Genomic DNA, 18,466 nt, shown 5'->3' with positions numbered 1-18,466 from the left:
AACCAAGGAGCAGCAATCACCAAATTGGAAGCACAGTTTGGATATCTATCCAAGCAATTACCCATGTCTACAAATGTATTTCCCAGTGATACCATGACCAATCCAAAGGGAGAATGCAAGGCCATCACATTAAGAAGTGAGAAGGTGGTAAAGGAGGCATCTTCAAGCCACAACTTACAAGAAGAAGATTTTGACAAAAACTCAGAAATCAAAGAGGAAGAAGAGATACATCCACCTACCCCCACCAAAAGAGGTCTTGAAGCCCTATGTGCTAAAAGCACCATACCCACAAAGGCTAAGAAATGATGGATAGGACAGCCATTTCTCCAAGTTCTTGGAGATATTCAAAAAGCTCCAAATTAGCATACCATTTGCAGAAGCACTAGAGTAGATGCCATTCTATGCTGAATTCCTAAAGGAGCTCATGACTAAGAAAAGGAACTAGAGAGAAAAGAAAATTGTAGTGCTCATAGAGGAATGCAATGTTATTATACAGAAGAAGCTTTCCTAGAAGATAAAAGATCCTGGAAGCTTTCAAATCCCATGCATCATAGGAGACATTAGCATTGAGAAAGCATTGTGTGATCTGGGAGTCAGCATCAACCTTATGTCCTTGTCCATGATAAAGAGAATGAGAATTGAAGAGGCCAAGCCAACAAGAATGGCACTTCAACTGGCAGACAGAGCATTCAAGTTCCCCCATGGAGTAGTGGAGGACTTGTTAGTCAAGGTGGGTGACTTCATCTTCCCAGCAGATTTTGTAGTGCTTGACATGGAAGAAGAAGGCAATACATCAATCATCCTAGGGAGACCATTTTTGGCAGCAGGTGGAGCTATAACTGAAGTACAAAAAGGAGAATTGTTCCTCAGGCTTCATGAAGAAAATATGGTATTCAATCTATTCACTGCTATGAGTTACCCAAAAGAGTCCATTGGAGAGTGCATGATGGTGGATACAATGGAAGCACTGGTCTAAGGAGTTCTAGAAGAAGACAAGCTTAAAGATGCAATGGAGAAAGAGCAACAAACATGCAGTGAATTACCACAAGAAAGCATGGACAGCCCAATCATGCTAGATGATGAGCAGATAATTTATACGCTTTTTGGCATTGTTTTTACATAATTTTTAGTATGATTTAGTTAGTTTTTAATATATTTTTATTAATTTTTAAATAAAAATCACAATTCTGGACTTTACTATGAGTTTGTGTGTTTTTCTATGATTTCAGGTAATTTCTGGCTGAAATTGAGGGACTTGAGCAAAAATCAGATTCAGAGGCTGAAGAAGGACTGCAGATGTTGTTGGATTCTGACCTCCCTGCACTCAAAGTGGATTTTCTGGAGCTACAAGAGTCCAAATGGAATGCTCTCAATTGAGTTAGAAACTAGACATCCAGGGCTTTCCAGAAATATATAATAGTCCATACTTTGCTCGAGTTTAGATGACGCAAACTGGCATTCAACGCCAGCTCTCTGCCCTATTTTGGAATTAAACGCCAGAAACAGGTTGCAAAACAGAGTTAAACGCCAGAAACAGATTACAAACTGGCATTTAACTCCAAGGAAGACCTCTACACATGAAAGCTTCAATGCTCAGCCCAAGCACACACCAAGTGGGCCCGGAAGTGGATTTCTGCATCATTTACTCATTTCTGTAAACCATAGTAACTAGTTTAGTATAAATAGGACTTTTTACTGTTGTATTTACATCTTTGGATCATTTCAATCTTTTAATCATCTTTAGATCATTGTATGCATTTAGGAGGCTGGCCTCATGGCCATGCCTGAACCTTCATCACTTATGTATTTTCAACGGTAGAGTTTCTACACACCATAGATTAAGGTGTGGAGCTCTGCTGTTCCTCATGAATTAATGTAAAGTACTACTGTTTTTCTATTCAATTCAAGCCTATTTCTTCTCTAAGATATTCATTCGCACACAAGAACATGATGAATGTGATGATTATGTGACGCTCATCATCATTCTCACTTATGAATGCGTGCCTGACAAACACTTCCGTTCTACATGAAAGCAAGCTTGAATGCATATCTCTTAGCCTCCTGATCGTGAGATCAGAGTCTTCGTTGTATAGGCTAGAATTATTGGCGGCCATTCTTGAGATCCGGAAAGTCTAAACCTTGTCTGTGGTATTCCGAGTAGGATCCGGGAAGGGATGGCTGTGACGAGCTTAAAACTCGTGAGTGCTGGGTGTAGTGACAGACGCAAAAGGATTACTGAATCCTATTCCAGTATGATCAAGAACCGACAGATGATTAGCTGTGCGGTGACAGCACATTTTGGACCATTTTCACTGAGAGGACGGGATGTAGCCATTGACAACGGTGATGCCCAACATACAGCTTGCCATGGAAAGGAGTATGAAGGATTGGATGAAGGCAGTAGGAAAGTAGAGATTCAGAAGGAACTAAGCATCTCCATACGCTTATCTGAAATTCTCATCAATGAATTACATAAGTATCTCTATCCTATCTTACGTTTTATTTATCTTTTAATTATCAAATCTGCATAACCAATTGAATCTGCCTGACTGAGATTTACAAGGTGACCATAGCTTGCTTCAAGCTGACAATCTCCGTGGGATCGACCCTTACTCACGTAAGGTTTATTACTTGGACGACCCAGTGCACTTGCTGGTTAGTTGTGCGAAGTTGTGAAAAAGAACTAAGAATATGAACATGCGCACCAAGTTTTTGGCGCCGTTACCAAGGAATGAACGATCACGATTTCGTGCACCAAGTTTTTGGTGCTGTTGCCAGGGATTGTTCGAGTTTGGACAACTGACAGTTCATCTTGTTGCTCAGATTAGGTAATTTTATTTTATTTTTTTTAGCTTTTTATTTCTTATTTTCGAAAAAAATACAAAAAAATTTTCTTCTTTTTTGTTTTTCCCAAAATAATTTTTGAAAACAAAAAACAAAAAGATTAATAAAATCATAAAAACCAAAAATTTTATGTTTCTTGTTTGAGTCTAGTGTCAATTTCTAAGTTTGTTGTCAATTGCATCTTTTTAATTTTTCTTTAAATTTTCAAAAATTCATGCATGAGTTCTTCATGATCTTCAAGTTGTTCTTGATGATTTTCTATGTTTGATCTTTAATTTTTCTTGTTTTGTGTCTTTTCTTGTTTTTCATATGCATTTTCAATTTGTTAGTGTCTAAAGTTTGAAAATTTTTAAGTTTGGTGTCTTGCATGTTTTTCTTTTCTTAAAAATTTTCAAAAATAAGTTCTTGGTGCTCATCTTGACATTCAAAGTGTTCTTGGTGTTCATCTTGACATTCAAAGTGTTCTTGCATGCATCATGTGTTTTGATTCATAATTTTCATGTTTTGAGTCTTTGGGTTGTTTTTCTCTTTCTTCATTAAAAATTCAAAAATCAAAAAAATATCTTTCCCTTATTTTCTCATAAATTTTCGAAAATTTGACTTGACTTTTTCAAAACTTTTTAAAATTTAGTTGTTTCTTATGAGTCAAATCAAATTTTCAATTTAAAAATTCTATCTTTTTTCAATTCTTTTTTCAAAAATCAAATCTTTTTCATTTTTTCTTTCATAATTTCAAAATTTTCAAAATTTACTTTCAAAATCTTTTTCTTATTTTTATTTCATATTTTCGAAATTAATGCTAACAATTAATGTGATTGATTCAAAAATTTTAAGTTTGTTACTTGCCTAGTAAGAAAGGTTCAATCTTTAAATCTTAAAATCATATCTTTCTCTTTCTTGTTAGTCAAGTAATCAACTTTAATTTTTAAAATCAAATCTTTTTAAATTTCTTTTTCAAATCTTTTTCAAAATAAATTTCAATCACATCTTCTTCAAAATCAATCTCAAAATCTTTTCTAACTTCTTATCTTTTCAAAATTGATTTTCAAATCTTTTTTCAATTAATCTTATCTTTTTGTTTGATTCTTATCTTTTTCAAAACTACCTAACTAATTTTCTCTCTCTAATTTTTGAAAATCACTAACCTCTTTCTCAAAATTTCTTTTCATTAACTAATTATTTTAAATTTTGTTCCGAGGGTTACCTGAAACTGTAGGTCGATCTCGGATGAGATCTTCTGACTGGTCGGAGATGATGTGTCCGGCTGGTGAGTGGCAGCCGGAGCTGTTGTGTCCAACTTGTTGGACTGGCTGCACTTCTGATCCTTGGTCACCGGAGGGTGGGGGTACCTGCAAGAGACTCCGATGCTTAAGTTAGCATGGGTATTAAGCAGGTTTTATGTAGAATCAGAGTATGAGTTATACCTGGGTGCTCCAGTGTATTTATAGTAGTGAGATGTGACCTTCTTTGGATAAGATAAGTTAGTTATCTTATCTTATCTTATCTTTTATTGAGGTCAGCTTATCTTCTGTGGAACCGCCCTTGTCTCTACCGGCTTGGGCTGCCTTTGGATCTGGGTCGTATTCCTTGAGTTGAGCCCTTCTTTGGGCTTTTCCTGTCGCTTTGGCCGACTTCTTCGTAAAGAAGTCGGTCCGCTTGACCTAAAGAGGTCGGTCGCTTTGCTACTGAACATCCCGGCTCGGTCATCTCGACCCAGGGTATGAACAGTGCCCCTGCTTGAGCTCGGTCTTCTTTTTGAGGTCGAGTTCTTGACTTCGGTCCTTCTTTAGTGAAGCCGTACTCAAGCATTTTGTTGATTCCCTTGTAGAAGCTTTTGAATGTAGAACGTTTTTTCTCTAAAAGCGCGCACTTTTATATCGGCGCTTTGGGAACGTGCGATGGTTTAATGTTTTCATTAATTTTAACATTAATTGACCCGTTTCTCTTTGGCTCTTTATTTTGATTTTTGAAAACCCAGAAACGGTTTCTCTCCTTCGCCCTTTTCGTAACTTCTTTTCTCCTCTCTCTTTGCTCTCTATTTTTCGTTTGCACTTCTGCTTTTCTTGTGTTGTGGCATTTGTTTGGCGATTTTCTGGGAAGATTTTATTTCTGTGCCTCCATTTTTCTTCCTCGAAGCTTCTTTCGTCTCCAGGTTAGTCCCATTTCGTGCTTTCTCTTTGTTTTTGTGATGAGGTTTTGATTTTGATTTTCCTTTAGAGAAAGTTTGGATCTTTCTATTTCTATCGTGCCTTATTGTTGTTGAAATGTGTGTTCTGGGAGTTTCTCCATCTTCTGCATGATCCTTTTTGTTTTTGCTTGATGCTTTTAAGGCTTTGCATGTTCCTTGTTGTTTCTGTTCTGATACCGCTACCCGAATCTGTTCCTTGCTTTATTTGAAGGTTGCTTTTGTCTGATTCTGAAAAAGGTTGTATCTTTAATGGTCTCTGTTTGGCGTGCTTGATGTTTGGGGATGGTTTTTGCTGGTTTAGACTGTAAGGCAATGTTTTTGAAGACTTTTGTGTTTTACTCTGATGAAAAATACTTGCTGTTTGAAGCCTTCTTTTCTTGTTTTGAGAGATGCTGGGGTGCGAGAAGTAGATTTTTACTAGAAACCTTGCTTTATTATTGCCTCCAAAGGATGCCCCAGGACTTTGGTTTGAGTCTTGGGGTTTTCCTTTTCTGTGTGTTCGCCTGTATCGTATTGAGTTGTTTTCTCTCTTGTCCGAGATGTTTTTAGTAATCCCATCTTCTTTTCTTACTTGTAGGATTAGTTGGCCTCATGTCTTCTCGCAATAACATTGTAGAGATGTCTTCCAGAGTTCCCGAGGGGATGTCCGATTGGCTGGACTCCCTTGTCTTGTTGTGTGTTTCTGTTCTGGATACTGAATTTTGCACAGAGCTGAGGAAGCGCCATAGGATTTGTGGTAACAGTGCCCGTGAGGGGGATTATGAGCTTGTTGCCCCTGATTCTGATGAGAGAGTTTGTTTTCCGACTTCCATCGAGGGGGAGCGTCCCTTCTTCTATGCTTATGAATACTTCTTCAGCCAATTAAATGTTACTTTTCCTTTTACTGCTTTTGAAACTGACCTGTTGTGGTCATGTAACATTGCTCCGTCCCAGCTTCATCCGAATTCCTGGGGTTTTATCAAAATATTTCAACTGCTTTGCCAAGAGTTAGGCATAACACCTTCTGAAACTCTTTTCCTTTATCTTTTCGTCTCGGCCAAGCCCGGAGGTTCCTCCAAAAAGAAAGCTTCCTGGGTTTCTTTCAGATCGGCCCATGGGCATAAAGTTTTTGCCATGTATGATGAGTCGTTTAAAGATTTTAAGAACTATTTCTTCCGAGTCCGTGCTGTTGAGGGGGTCCGCCCCTTTTTTCTTGATGAAAATGACGAGCCTGCTTTTCCTCTAGAGTGGCAAAAGAATGTGAGAGTGCCACGTTATACATGGGAGATGCTTAATGAGGTTGAGCGGGCCTTTGTAGTTGTTCTTGAAGATTTGTGGGGGAAACCTTCCCATCTGGATACGAAGAGATTCTTGAGTGATCTATCTTTGGTTCAAACTGCTTTGGGTACTGTCTGACTTGTTTTTATACTTGCTTCTGAGCTTTTCTTCTCCTATGTTGTAACTTGTCTTTTGTGGTTGATTCTGTATTTTCAGAGATGTCGAAAAATAATGATTCTATGAAGGCCTACAAGAAGGCGAAGAAGGCAACTGCTGCTCTAAACATCTCGGCCAAGGCGGCCGGAGAGGGATCTTCTCAGGTTCCAGTGAAGCCTCCTGTGCTGAGTTCTCCCGGACCGAGGAAAGCAATTCCTATTTCTCGGGTTGTTCTGGTCGATCCTCCACAATCTTCTGCTGCAGCTTCTGGTGCCCCTCCTAATAAGAAGCAAAAAATGATTGAGCCTTTCAACCTTGATGCTCCTAACTATGATGCGGTCGAGTTTGTAGATCAACAAATCGGCCCTTATGGTGTCCTCCCTATGGATGACGTGTCGCTTCTTCATCATTTTGATTATATAACTCGGAGTAGTATCAAGATGGCACACATGGGAGCGGCCCTATATCGAACTGCTCAAAGTCTTCCTCTCCATGCCACTAAAGCTTTTATGGAGGAGGCTAAACAGGAGTTTGATCGGATGAAAGGCTTGAAGGAGGAGCTTGAAGTGAAGGTGGCCAAGTTGGAAAAAGATTTGGAGAATGAGAAGGCGAGTTCCATCTCTCTGGCGGCTTCTGTGAGGCTGGCCGAGGATACGGCTATGAGACATAAGGATAGTTATGTGACATCTTACCGGGAGGTGTTGCGCCTGAGGGAGGAGTTAGAGAATGCCCGAGCTGATTACTCCGAGCTCCAAGGTCATCTTGTTGGTAGTGTAACTGCTGCCTATGAGAACCTGAAGGAACAAGTTCGGGTTATTGCTCCTGAGGCCGACCTGACCCTCTTCAGCCTAGATAACGTTGTCAGGGATGGCAAGATTGTCCCTGATGACGAGGATGATGATGATTTTGAACCTCCCCCTGTGTCCTCTGCCAAGGTGTCCACTCCTGCTGTTCCTGCCGAGGTCGGCCCTCCCGCTTCTGATCCTGACTGCCAGATCTTAAACCGGGATGACGGTACTGTGGATGCTGTTCCTCTCCAGACTCGCCCTCCGTCTCCTCGGACTGATGCTGCTAAAAAGTCTTCTAACCCTTAGCCCATTTATTCTGGATATTTATGTAGTTGGCCCAGCTTGTGGGCTTTTTAAACTCTTTATGTTATGTTAACTGCTGATAATTTCTCGTTGCTTGCCTAGCAACTTTTTGTTTTGACAAACAAAAGTAACTTTCTAGCTTTTGAGGTAGATTTTGGTGGCCTCTGAAGCTTTAAAACTTTGTAGATTATATCATGCTTTCGCGCTTAACTTGGTATCTTTTTTGTTTTCTGAGGATGTTGGAACCCTGCCGCTCGTCCTCTTCGGATTTGCTTTATTGTTTGTAGCTTGGATCCTTTGAGGTTATGGTTATGTGGGTCCAACTTGTTTTTCAGTTTTCTCGCTCTTGCTTGTATTTCTGACGATCTGTAACCGATTTCTTCAAGTTAGTCCTCTAAGTTATTTTGGTAGTCCTTTGTCCGGTCTCTCTCAGGGGTTATCTTTGTAACTTGCTTTGTAGTAGGCCAACTTCTTTACGTCGTCCTTTTCTAAGATATTTTTGTAATCCTCTTTCTTGGATCTTTGTCAGATCTCTTTCAGGGATTACTTTTATAACTTTTTAGTAGTAGGAGTCCGACTTTGTTATGTCGGTCTCTTCTAAGTTATTTTTGTAATCCTCTTTCTTGGATCTTTGTCAGATCTCTTTCAGGGATTACTTTTATAACTTTTTAGTAGTAGGAGTCCGACTTCGTTATGTCGGTCTCTTCTAAGTTATTTTTGTAATCATCTTTCTTGGATCTTTGTCAGATCTCTTTCAGGGATTACTTTTATAACTTTTTAGTAGTAGGAGTCCGACTTCGTTATGTCGGTCTCTTCTAAGTTATTTTTGTAATCCTCTTTCTTGGATCTTTGTCAGATCTCTTTCAGGGATTACTTTTATAACTTTTTAGTAGTAGGAGTCTGACTTCGTTATGTCGGTCTCTTCTAAGTTATTTTTGTAATCCTCTTTCTTGGATCTTTGTCTAGATCTCTTTCAGGGATTACTTTTATAACTTTTTAGTAGTAGGAGTCCAACTTCGTTATGTCGGTCTCTTCTAAGTTATTTTTGTAATCCTTTTTCTTGGATCTTTGTCAGATCTCTTTCAGGGACTACTTGTATAACTTTTTCATTTTGGGCTGACTTTGTCATGTTGGGCCCTTCTAAGTTAAAGTAATCCTCTTTAATAGGGTTGGCCAGACGTCTTTCCAGGGTTTACTTATAACTTGGGTTGACTTGGTCTGACTTCTTAATGTCGGTCAGTCTTTAAGTTATTATTTTAGCAATTCGTAAGACCTCGTCAGGTTCTTTTTTAGATCACTTTCGATAACTTCTTACATTATTCTGTGTTCATCTTTGCCGATTTGTAGAAGGTGGTTGCTATCTTTAGATCGTCTTTTGGGTGAATTGCGTTTTCACCTTTATCGGACGATTGTCTTTATCGTGATCGTGCAGTGAAATTGTTATTCACTTTCTGCCGATCTGTTGCTTTATAATCGGACGATGAATGCTTCATATTAATGCATCTTGAATACTTGTAGAATATCTAAAATATATATTTTATTCAAAGGAAAGTGCAAATATATACATGTGGGAATTTTTCATCCCTTTATGTCGAATAGTGTTTGAGTCTCAACTTGGTGCCTCATTAAAAAACCTTTTCAGGAAAAAGAGTGCATCCAATAGTGAGATCTTTTACTTTTCTAGCTGTAGTACCTTCTTAGGTTGCAGGCGTGCCATGATCTGGGAAGCTCTCATCCATCGAGTTCGAACAGTCTGTAGTAGCCCTTCCCAAGTACTTTTACAACTCGGTAGGGTCCTTTCCAGTTTGCTGCCAACTTTCCTTCTCCTGGTCGAGTTGTTCCAATATCATTTCGGATTAGGATGAGATCGTTCTCCATGAAACTTCTCGACACTACCTTCTGGTTATATCTGGAAGCCATTCGACGTTTTAGTGCTTCTTCCCTGATCCGAGCTCTTTCATGGATTTCAGGTAGTAGGTCGAGTTCTTCCTTCTGGAGTTGAGAGTTGGCCTCTTCATTGTAGTGGACTACTCTGGATGACCCTTCCTCGATCTCTACTGGGATCATTGCCTCCACTCCATATGCTAGTCGAAAGGGTGATTCATTTGTCGTGGAGTGTGGCGTTGTTCGATATGCCCAAAGGACTTGTGGAAGTTCTTCGGCCCAAGCTCCCTTTGCATCTTGTAATCTCCGTTCAACCCAGCCAATATGACTTTGTTGGCAGCTTCGGCCTGTCCATTGGCTTGAGGGTATTTGACGGAGGTGAACTGATGCTTTATATTCAAGTCAGCTACTAGTCTCCTGAAGCCTGCGTTTGTGAATTGAGTGCCATTGTCTGTGGTGATGGAGTATGGAACCCCGAACCTCGTGACAATGTTCCTGTATAGGAATTTTTGGCTTCTTTGAGCGGTGGCATTGGCTAGGGGCTCTGCCTCAATCCATTTTATAAAATAGTATACTCCGACTATGAGGAATTTTACTTGTCCTGATCCCTGGGGAAAGGGTCCGAGAAGATCAAGTCCCCATTTTGCAAATGGCCAGGGCGAGGTTACACCGATGAGCTCTTCTGGCAGGGCGATGTGGAAGTTGGCATGTTTCTGACATGGTGGACATGTCTTTACAAATTCTATAGCTTCTTTCTGTAGGGTTGGCCAATAAAATCCCGCTCGGAGTACTGTTTTGGCAAGAGCTCGTGCTCTGAGATGGTTGCCGCACATGCCGCCGTGTACTTCTTCTAGAACTTCCTTTGTGTTGTTGGTCGGCACACATTTTAGTAGCGGTATTGAGATCCCTCTTTTGTACAGGATGTTGTTTATAATAGTGTAGTACTGTGCCTCCCTTTTTAATCTCTTTGCCTCCTTTTCCTCTGTGGGGAGCGTCTCTGCTTTGAGGTAGTTAATTATAGGGGTCATCCATCCTTGGTTCTGACTTGTTATGGCTAGGATTTTTCCCCTTCCGAGATTGACGGGTTCTGTAGCATTTCCTGGATGAGGCTTCTATTGTTGCCCCCTGGTTTGGTGCTGGCTAGTTTTGAGAGTGCGTCAGCTCGGGCATTTTGTTCGCGGGGTATGTGGCAGATCTTATATTTCCCGAGTTGTCTGAGCTGTTCCTTGGTTTTATCCAAATACTTTTTCATGTTAGGATCTTTGGCTTGATAGCTCCCTGTTATCTGCGAGGTGACTACTTGTGAATCGCTGTAAATGTTGAGTTTTTGAGCTCCAACCTCTGTAGCCAGCTTCAAACCGGCTAATAACGCTTCATATTCCGCCTGGTTGTTTGAGGCCGGGAACCCGAACTTGAGGGAGAGTTCAACTTGGGTTCCTTGGTTGTTTTCTATTATCACGCCTGCACTGCTTCCAGTCTTATTTGAAGAACCGTCCACGTAGAGATTCCATTCTGTGGGGGTTTCCAAGGCATCTGTGAATTCTGCGATAAAGTCGGCCAGATACTGTGATTTAATGGCCATCCGAGCTTCATATTGGAGGTCAAATTCTGATAACTCGACTGCCCATTGTAAAATTCTTCCTGCTAAATCTATTTTTTTTGCAGTATTCCTTTTATGGGCTGGTTGGTTCGAACCTTAATGGTGTGAGCCTGGAAGTACGGGCGAAGTCGTCGAGATGTTAGAATGAGAGCATAGGCAAACTTTTCTATCTTCTGGTAGTTCAGCTCGGATCCCTGTAGTGCTTTGCTAACGAAGTAGACGGGTTGTTGCCCACTTTCATCTTCTCTGACTAGTGCTGAGGCTATTGCCCGGCTTCCTACTGCGAGATATAATATGAGCAGTTCTCCTTCTCGTGGTCGAGATAAGATAGGCGGCCGTCCTAAGAACTCCTTGAAGTCTTGGAAGGCTTGTTCACATTCTGTCGTCCATTCGAACTACTTTCTCTTCCTTAAAGTAGCATAGAAGGGGAGAGATCTTATCGCTGCCCCGGCTAAGAATCTGGATAGGATGGCCAATCTCCCATTGAGTTGCTGTACTTCTTTGACACAGGTGGGGCTTTTCATGTTGAGTATGGCTTGGCATTTATCCGGGTTTGCTTCAATTCCTCTTTGGTGAGCATGAAACCTAGGTATTTGCCTGCTTCTACCGCAAAGGTGCATTTTGCAGGATTGAGTCGCATGTCGTGCTTCCTTATAGTGTCGAACACTTGAGTCAGGTCGGACAGTAATGTATCTTCGCTTTGTGTCTTTATCAACATGTCGTCCACATAGACTTCCATGATTTTTTCGATGTGGTCTGAGAAGACTTTGTTCATCAGCCTTTGACAAGTAGCACCCGCGTTCTTGAGACCGAAGGGCATCACGATGTAGCAGTAATTTACTTTCGGCGTTAAAAACGAGGTCTTTTCTTGATCTGGTGGATACATGGGGATTTGGTTGTATCCCGAGTATGCGTCCATAAACGAGAGGTATCTATATCCGGAGGAAGCGTCTACCAGAGCATTGATACTTGGGAGTGGGTAAGGATCTTTTGGGCAGGCTTTGTTGAGATCGGTGTAGTCAGTACACATTCGCCACTTCCCATTTGATTTTTTCACCAAGACGACGTTGGCTAACCATAGTGGATACTTGACTTCTCTTATGAATCCTGTCTCCAGTACTACCTGTACCTGCTCTTCCACAGCTTGGGATCACTCCGGTCCAAGTTTTCTTCGTCTCTGCTGCACCGGCCGAGATCCTGGATAGACCGCCAACTTGTGGCACATTAGCTTGGGGTCTATGCCTGGCATGTCTGTGGCTTTCCATGCGAATAGATCGACATTATCGCATAAGAATTGTATCAGTAATTCTTTTGAGTCTCCTCTTAGGATTGTTCCGATATTAGTTATTTTGTCCGAGGTGTCTCCGATCTGAACCTTCTCTATCTCGCCTTCTGGCTGCGGACGGAGTTCCTCTCGTCGCTGCACTCCGCCAAGCTCAATTGTATGAAACTCTTCTCCTCTGCCTCTGAGGTTTAGACTTTCGTTATAACAGCGGTGCGCCATCTTTTGATCTGCTTTTATTGTAGCTATCCCTTCTGTAGTTGGAAATTTCATGCATAGATGTGGGGTCGAGACTATTGCACCGAGTTGATTGAGTGTTGTCTGACCTATTAGAGCATTGTAGGCTGAACTTACGTCGACCACAATGTAGTCTATTTTGAGGGTCCTGGATTGGTTCCCTTTTCCGAAGGTTGTATGTAGTGATATGTATCCTAATGGTTGTACCGGGGTATCTCCCAGTCCGAACAAACTATTCGGGTATGCCTTAAGCTCCTTGTCTTCTAAACCGAGTTTGTCGAAAGCTGTTTTGAATAAGATATCGGCGGAGCTTCCTTGATCTATTAGTGTGCGATGGAGATTGGAGTTTGCTAGTATGATGGTAATGACCATGGGGTCGTCGTGTCCTGAGATGATTCCAGATGCGTCCTCTTTAGTGAACGTGATTGCAGGGATGTCGGGTGCTTCCTCTTTTCCTTCGACATGATATACTTCTTTGAGATATCTTTTACGAGATGATTTGGAGATTCCTCCCCCTGCGAATCCGCCATGTATCATGTGGACGTGTCTTTCTGGTGTACGAGGTGATCGCGCGGTTCGTCTGATATTTTCGTCCCTTCGTCTCTTTCTTTGATCATCATCTCGGGTTGCTAGAAACCGATCTAGTTTTCCTTCCCTCACCAACTTTTCTACGATGTTCTTTAAATCGAAGCACTCATTGGTGGAGTGACCTCGCACTAGATGGTATTCACAATACTCATTCCGATTTCCTCCCCCTCTTTTGCCTTTGAGTGGCCGAGCTGGGGGTATTTTTTCCGTGTGGCAGACTTCTTTGTATACGTCAACTAGGGATACCTTGAGAGGAGTGTAATTGTGGTATTTTTTATTTTCTCCCCTTGCCGATCTTCTTTTCTTTTGGATTCCTTGTCTTTATCTCGGTAGGGGACCCCAGATTTGGAGGTTTCTCCCAACCAAGTGTTTTCTTCCATGTTGATGTATTTTTCTGCTCGCTCCTGTACTTCTTCTAAGGAGGTAGGGTACTTCTTTGATATAGATTGGCTAAAAGGTCCCTCTCGTAGGCCGTTGATGAGTCACATGATGGCGGCCTCTGTTGGTAAGCTTTGAATGTCCATGCATGTTTTGTTGAATCTCTCCATGTAGTTGCGGAGGCTCTCCCGTTCTCCTTGCTTGATCCCTAGTAAACTGGGGGCGTGCTTGGCCTTATCTTTCTGGATGGAGAATCTGGCCAGGAACTTTTTGGCCAGGTCGTCAAAGTTTGAGATGGACTTTGGAGGTAGGTTGTCGAACCATCTGATTGCTATCTTCGTGAGAGTTGTTGGAAAAGCTCTGCAGCGAACGGCATCTGAGGCGTCGGTAAGGTACATTCTGCTTCTGAAATTGCTGAGATGATGGTTGGGATCTGTGGTGCCATCATACAAAATCATATCCAGGAGTTTGAAGTCTTTTGGAATTTTGGTTTTCATGATTTCCCTGGTGAATGGATCTTGTTCTTTGCGTGAATTTTCCTCAGGAGTGGTCCGAGGAGCTTTTCATTTGAGATCGGCTTCTAATTGCTGTAGTTTTTCTTCCAATTCTCGACGTCGCCGTACCTCTCTTTGCAGATCCTTTCCGATCTCCCGTTGTTGTTGGGATTCTTTCTCAAGTTGCTTTAAGCGATCTTGAAGTGCTTTTATTGCTCCCGGATTTGATGAGTTTTTGTCTCCGTTGGATTCCGGAGCATCCTTCAATGTAGTGTCCACGTTCTTGTGCGGTGTTCTGTTTTCTAGATTTGAGTCATGGTCGTTGTCATGGCCGTCCGCCATGGTGTTGGGATGACTTCCAGGTCCCCGGCAACGGCGCCAATGTTCCGAGGGTTACCTGAAACTGTAGGTCGATCTCGGATGAGATCTTCTGACTGGTCGGAGATAACATGTCCGGCTGGTGAGTGGCAGCCGGAGCTGTTGTGTCCGACTTGTTAGACTGGCTGCACTTCTGATCCTTGGTCACCGGAGGGTGGGGGGTACCTGCAAGAGACTCCGATGCTTAAGTTAGCATGGGTATTAAGCAGGTTTTATGTAGAATCAGAGTATGAGTTATACCTGGGTGCTCCAGTGTATTTATAATAGTGAGATGTGACCTTCTTTGGATAAGATAAGTTAGTTATCTTATCTTATCTTATCTTTTGTTGAGGTCAGCTTATCTTCCGTGGAACCGCCCTTGTCTCTATCGGCTTGGGCTGCCTTTGGATCTGGGTTGTATTCCTTGAGTTGGGCCCTTCTTTGGGCTTTTCCTGTCGCTTTGGCCGACTTCTTCATAAAGAAGTCGGTCCGCTTGACCTAAAAAGGTCGGTCGCTTTGCTACTGAACATCCCGGCTCGGTCATCTCGACCCAGGGTATGAACAAATTTTAATCTTAATTTTATTCCTTTTCATATTTTCGAATTTTAACTTTAATTTTAAATTAAAAACAAAAACAAAAATATTCTTATTTTATTTTATTTAATTTTTTGAATTTTTCTATCTCTCATCTCCTTCTAATTATTTATTTATTTACAAACACTTCTCTTCTACTCAAAAATTCGAACCAACTCTTCTCCTCTGTGTTTGAATTATTATCTTTTCTTTCTTCCATCCTTCTCATCTTATACTTACATAAGGAATCTCTATACTGTGACATAGAGGATTCCATATTTTCTTTTGTGTTCTCTTCTTTTTCATATGAGCAGGAACAAGGATAAGAACATTCTTGTTGAAGCTGATCCTGAACCTGAAAGGACTCTGAAGAGGAAGCTAAGGGAAGCTAAAGCACAACTTTTTGGAGAAAATCTGACAGAAATTTTCGAAAAAGAAGGAGACATGGCCGAAAATAATAACAATGCAAGGAAGATGCTTAGTGACTTTACTGCACCAAATTCCAATTTACATTGAAGAAACATCTCAATCCCTGCCATTGGAGCAAACAATTTTGAGCTAAAGCCTCAATTAGTTTCTCTGATGCAACAGAATTGCAAATTTCATGGACTTCCATCAGAAGATCCTTGTCAGTTCTTAACTGAATTCTTGCAAATATGTGATACTGTTAAGACCAATAGGGTTGATCCTTAGGTCTACAGGCTTATACTTTTCCCGTTTGCTGTAAGAGACAGAGCTAGAATATGGTTGGACTCTCAACCTAAAGACAGCATGAACTCTTGGGATAAGCTGGTCACGGCTTTCTTAGCCAAGTTCTTTCCTCCTCAAAACCTTAGCAAGCTTAGAGTGGATGTTCAAACCTTCAAACAGAAAGAAGGTGAATCCCTCTATGAAGCTTGGGAGAGATATAAGCAACTGACCAAAAAGTGTCCTTCTAACATGCTTTCAGAATGGACCATCTTGGATATATTCTATGATGGTCTATCTGAATTATCAAAGATGTCATTGGACCATTCTGCAGGTGGATCTATTCACCTAAAGAAAACGCCTGCAGAAGCTCAAGAACTCATTGACATGGTTACAAATAACCAATTCATGTACACTTCTGAAAGGAATCCTGTGAGTAATGGGACGCCTCAGAGGAAGGGAGTTCTTGAAATTGATACTCTGAATGTCATATTGGCTCAGAATAAAATATTGACTCAGCAAGTCAATATGATTTCTCAGAGTTTGAATGGATTGCAAGCTGCATCCAACAGTACTCAAGAGGCATCTTCTGAAGAAGAAGCTTATGATCCTGAGAATCCTGCAATAGCAGAGGTGAATTACATGGGTGAACCCTATGGAAACACCTATAATCCCTCATGGAGAAATCATCCAAATTTCTCATGGAAGAATCAACAAAAGTCTCAACAAGGCTTTAATAATGGTGGAAGAAACAGGTTTAGCAATAGCAAGCCTTTTCCATCATCCACTCAGCAACAGACAGAGAATTCTGAGCAGAATCCATTTAGCTTAGCAAATATAGTCTCTGATCTATCTAAGGCCACTTTAAGTTTCATGAATGAAACAAAGTCCTCCATTAGAAATTTGGAGGCACAAGTGGGCCAGCTGAGTAAAAGAGTCACCGAAACCCCTCCTAGTACTCTCCCAAGCAATACAGAAGAGAATCTAAAAAGAGAGTGCAAGGCCATTACCTTACTTGGTGTGGCCGAACCCAGACAAGAGGAGAAGGACGTGAATCCTAGTGAGGAAGACCTCCTGGGACGTTCACTGACCAATAAGGAGTTTCCCTTTGAGGAACCAAAGGAATCTGAGGCTCATCTAGAGACCATAGAGATTCCATTGAACCTCCTTTTACCATTCATGAGCTCTGATGACTATTTATCTTCTGAAGAAGATGAAGACATTGCTGAAGAGCAAGTTGCTCAGTATTTAGGAGCAATCATGAAGCTGAATGCAAATTATTTGGTAATGAGACTTGGGAGGATGAACCTCCATTGCTCATCAAGGAACTAAATGCCTTGGTTCAGCAAACTCTACCTCAAAAAAAAAACAGAATCCTGGTAAATTCTTAATACCCTGTACCATAGGCACCATGACCTTTGAGAAGGCTCTATGTGACTTGGGGTCAGGCATTAACCTTATGCCACTCTCTGTAATGGAGAAACTTGGGATCTTTGAGGTGCAAGCTGCCAGAATCTCATTAGAGATGGCAGACAACTCAAGAAAATAGGCTTAGGGACTAGTAGAGGACATGCTAGTAAAGGTTGAAGGCCTTTACATCCCTGCTGATTTCATAATCCTAGACACTGGGAAGGATGAGGATGAATCCATCATCCTTGGAAGACCCTTCCTAGCCACAGCAAAAGCTGTGATTGATGTGGACAGAGGAGAATTAGTCCTTCAACTGAATGAGGACAACCTTGTGTTTAAAACTCAAAGATCTCCTTCTGTAACCATGGATAGGAAGCATGCAGAGCTTCTCTCACTGCAGAGTCAACCAAAGCCCCCACAGTCAAACTCTCAGTTTGGCGTTGGGAGGCCACAACCAAACTCTAAGTTTGGTGTTGAACCCCCACATTCAAACTCTAAGTTTGGTGTTGGGAGGTCCCAACAATGCTCTGAATATCTGTGAGGCTCCATGAGAGCTCACTATCAAGCTATTGACATTAAAGAAGCGCTTGTTGGGAGGCAACCCAATGTTATTTAATTATATTTATTTATTTTCTATTGTTATTTTATTTTTTAGGTTGATGATCATGTGGAGTCACAAAAACTACTGAAAAATCAAAAACATAATGAAAAACAGTATTAAAAACAGCTCACCCTGGAGGAAGAACTTACTGGCGTTTAAACGCCAGTAAGAAGCATCAAACTGGCGTTTAACGCCAGAAAGAAGCATCAAGCTGGCGTTAAACGCCAGAAACAAGCACCAGACTGGCGTTTAACACCAGAACAGAGCATGAAACTGGCGTTAAACGCCAGAAATAAGCAACAAGCTGGCGTTTAACGCCAGACATGCATTCTAAGGGCTTTTTGCACGCCTACTTGGAGCAGGGATGCTAAGTCCTTGACCCCTCTGGATCTGTGGACCCCACAGGATCCCCACCTACCCCACCTCTTCTTCTCTCCTCCTCACACCTTTCCATAACACTCTTCCCCAAAATAACCTCCATTAATCACCTCCATTACTCCTCCAAATCCATCATACAACCCACCTACACCCACCCACTCAAATTCAAACCATCACTCCTTCCTTTTCACACATCATAACCACCTAAAACCCCCTTGGCCGAACCACTCCCACCTCTCCATCTCATCTATTTTCTTCTTCTTCTACTCCCTCTTCTCTTCTTTTGCTCGAGGACGAGCAAACCTTCTAAGTTTGGTGTGGTAAAAGCATTAATTTTTGTTTTTCCATAACCATCAATGGCACCTAAGGCCAGAGAAACCTCAAGAAAGAGGGAAGGAAAGGCAAAAGCTTTCACCTCTGAGTCACGAAAGATGGAGAGATTCATCTCAAAATCTCATCAC

The 18,466-nt window shown here is 41.5% G+C and overlaps 1 protein-coding gene and 1 non-coding gene across 2 annotated transcripts; one reads left to right on the top strand and one right to left on the bottom strand.

The window, feature by feature from the left end:
• Nucleotides 1–661: 661 nt before the first annotated feature.
• Nucleotides 662–976, top strand: LOC148562476 (uncharacterized). The gene has a single exon (XM_088490899.1). It carries the CDS (start codon nt 662–664, stop codon nt 974–976), a length of 315 nt encoding a protein of 104 aa, XP_088347025.1.
• A 14,790-nt stretch (nt 977–15,766) lies between these two features.
• LOC148562475 (small nucleolar RNA R71) lies at nt 15,767–15,874 on the bottom strand. Its single transcript, XR_015887027.1, has one exon. It is a non-coding gene; the product is annotated as a small nucleolar RNA R71 (small nucleolar RNA).
• Between the last annotated feature and the right edge of the window lie 2,592 nt (nt 15,875–18,466).

The sequence above is a fragment of the Arachis ipaensis genome, chromosome B6, assembly GCF_059453495.1.
Source record: "Arachis ipaensis isolate K30076 ecotype BB chromosome B6, ASM5945349v1, whole genome shotgun sequence".
Lineage (NCBI taxonomy): Eukaryota > Viridiplantae > Streptophyta > Magnoliopsida > Fabales > Fabaceae > Arachis > Arachis ipaensis.
The sequence above is the reverse complement of the archived record's forward strand: the minus strand, read 5'-3'. Positions and strand labels throughout refer to the sequence as shown.

Coding starts and splice junctions, on each gene's coding strand:
- LOC148562476 (XM_088490899.1), top strand. CDS start 662: ATGGCACTTCAACTGGCAGACAGAGCATTCAAGTTCCCCCATGGAGTA.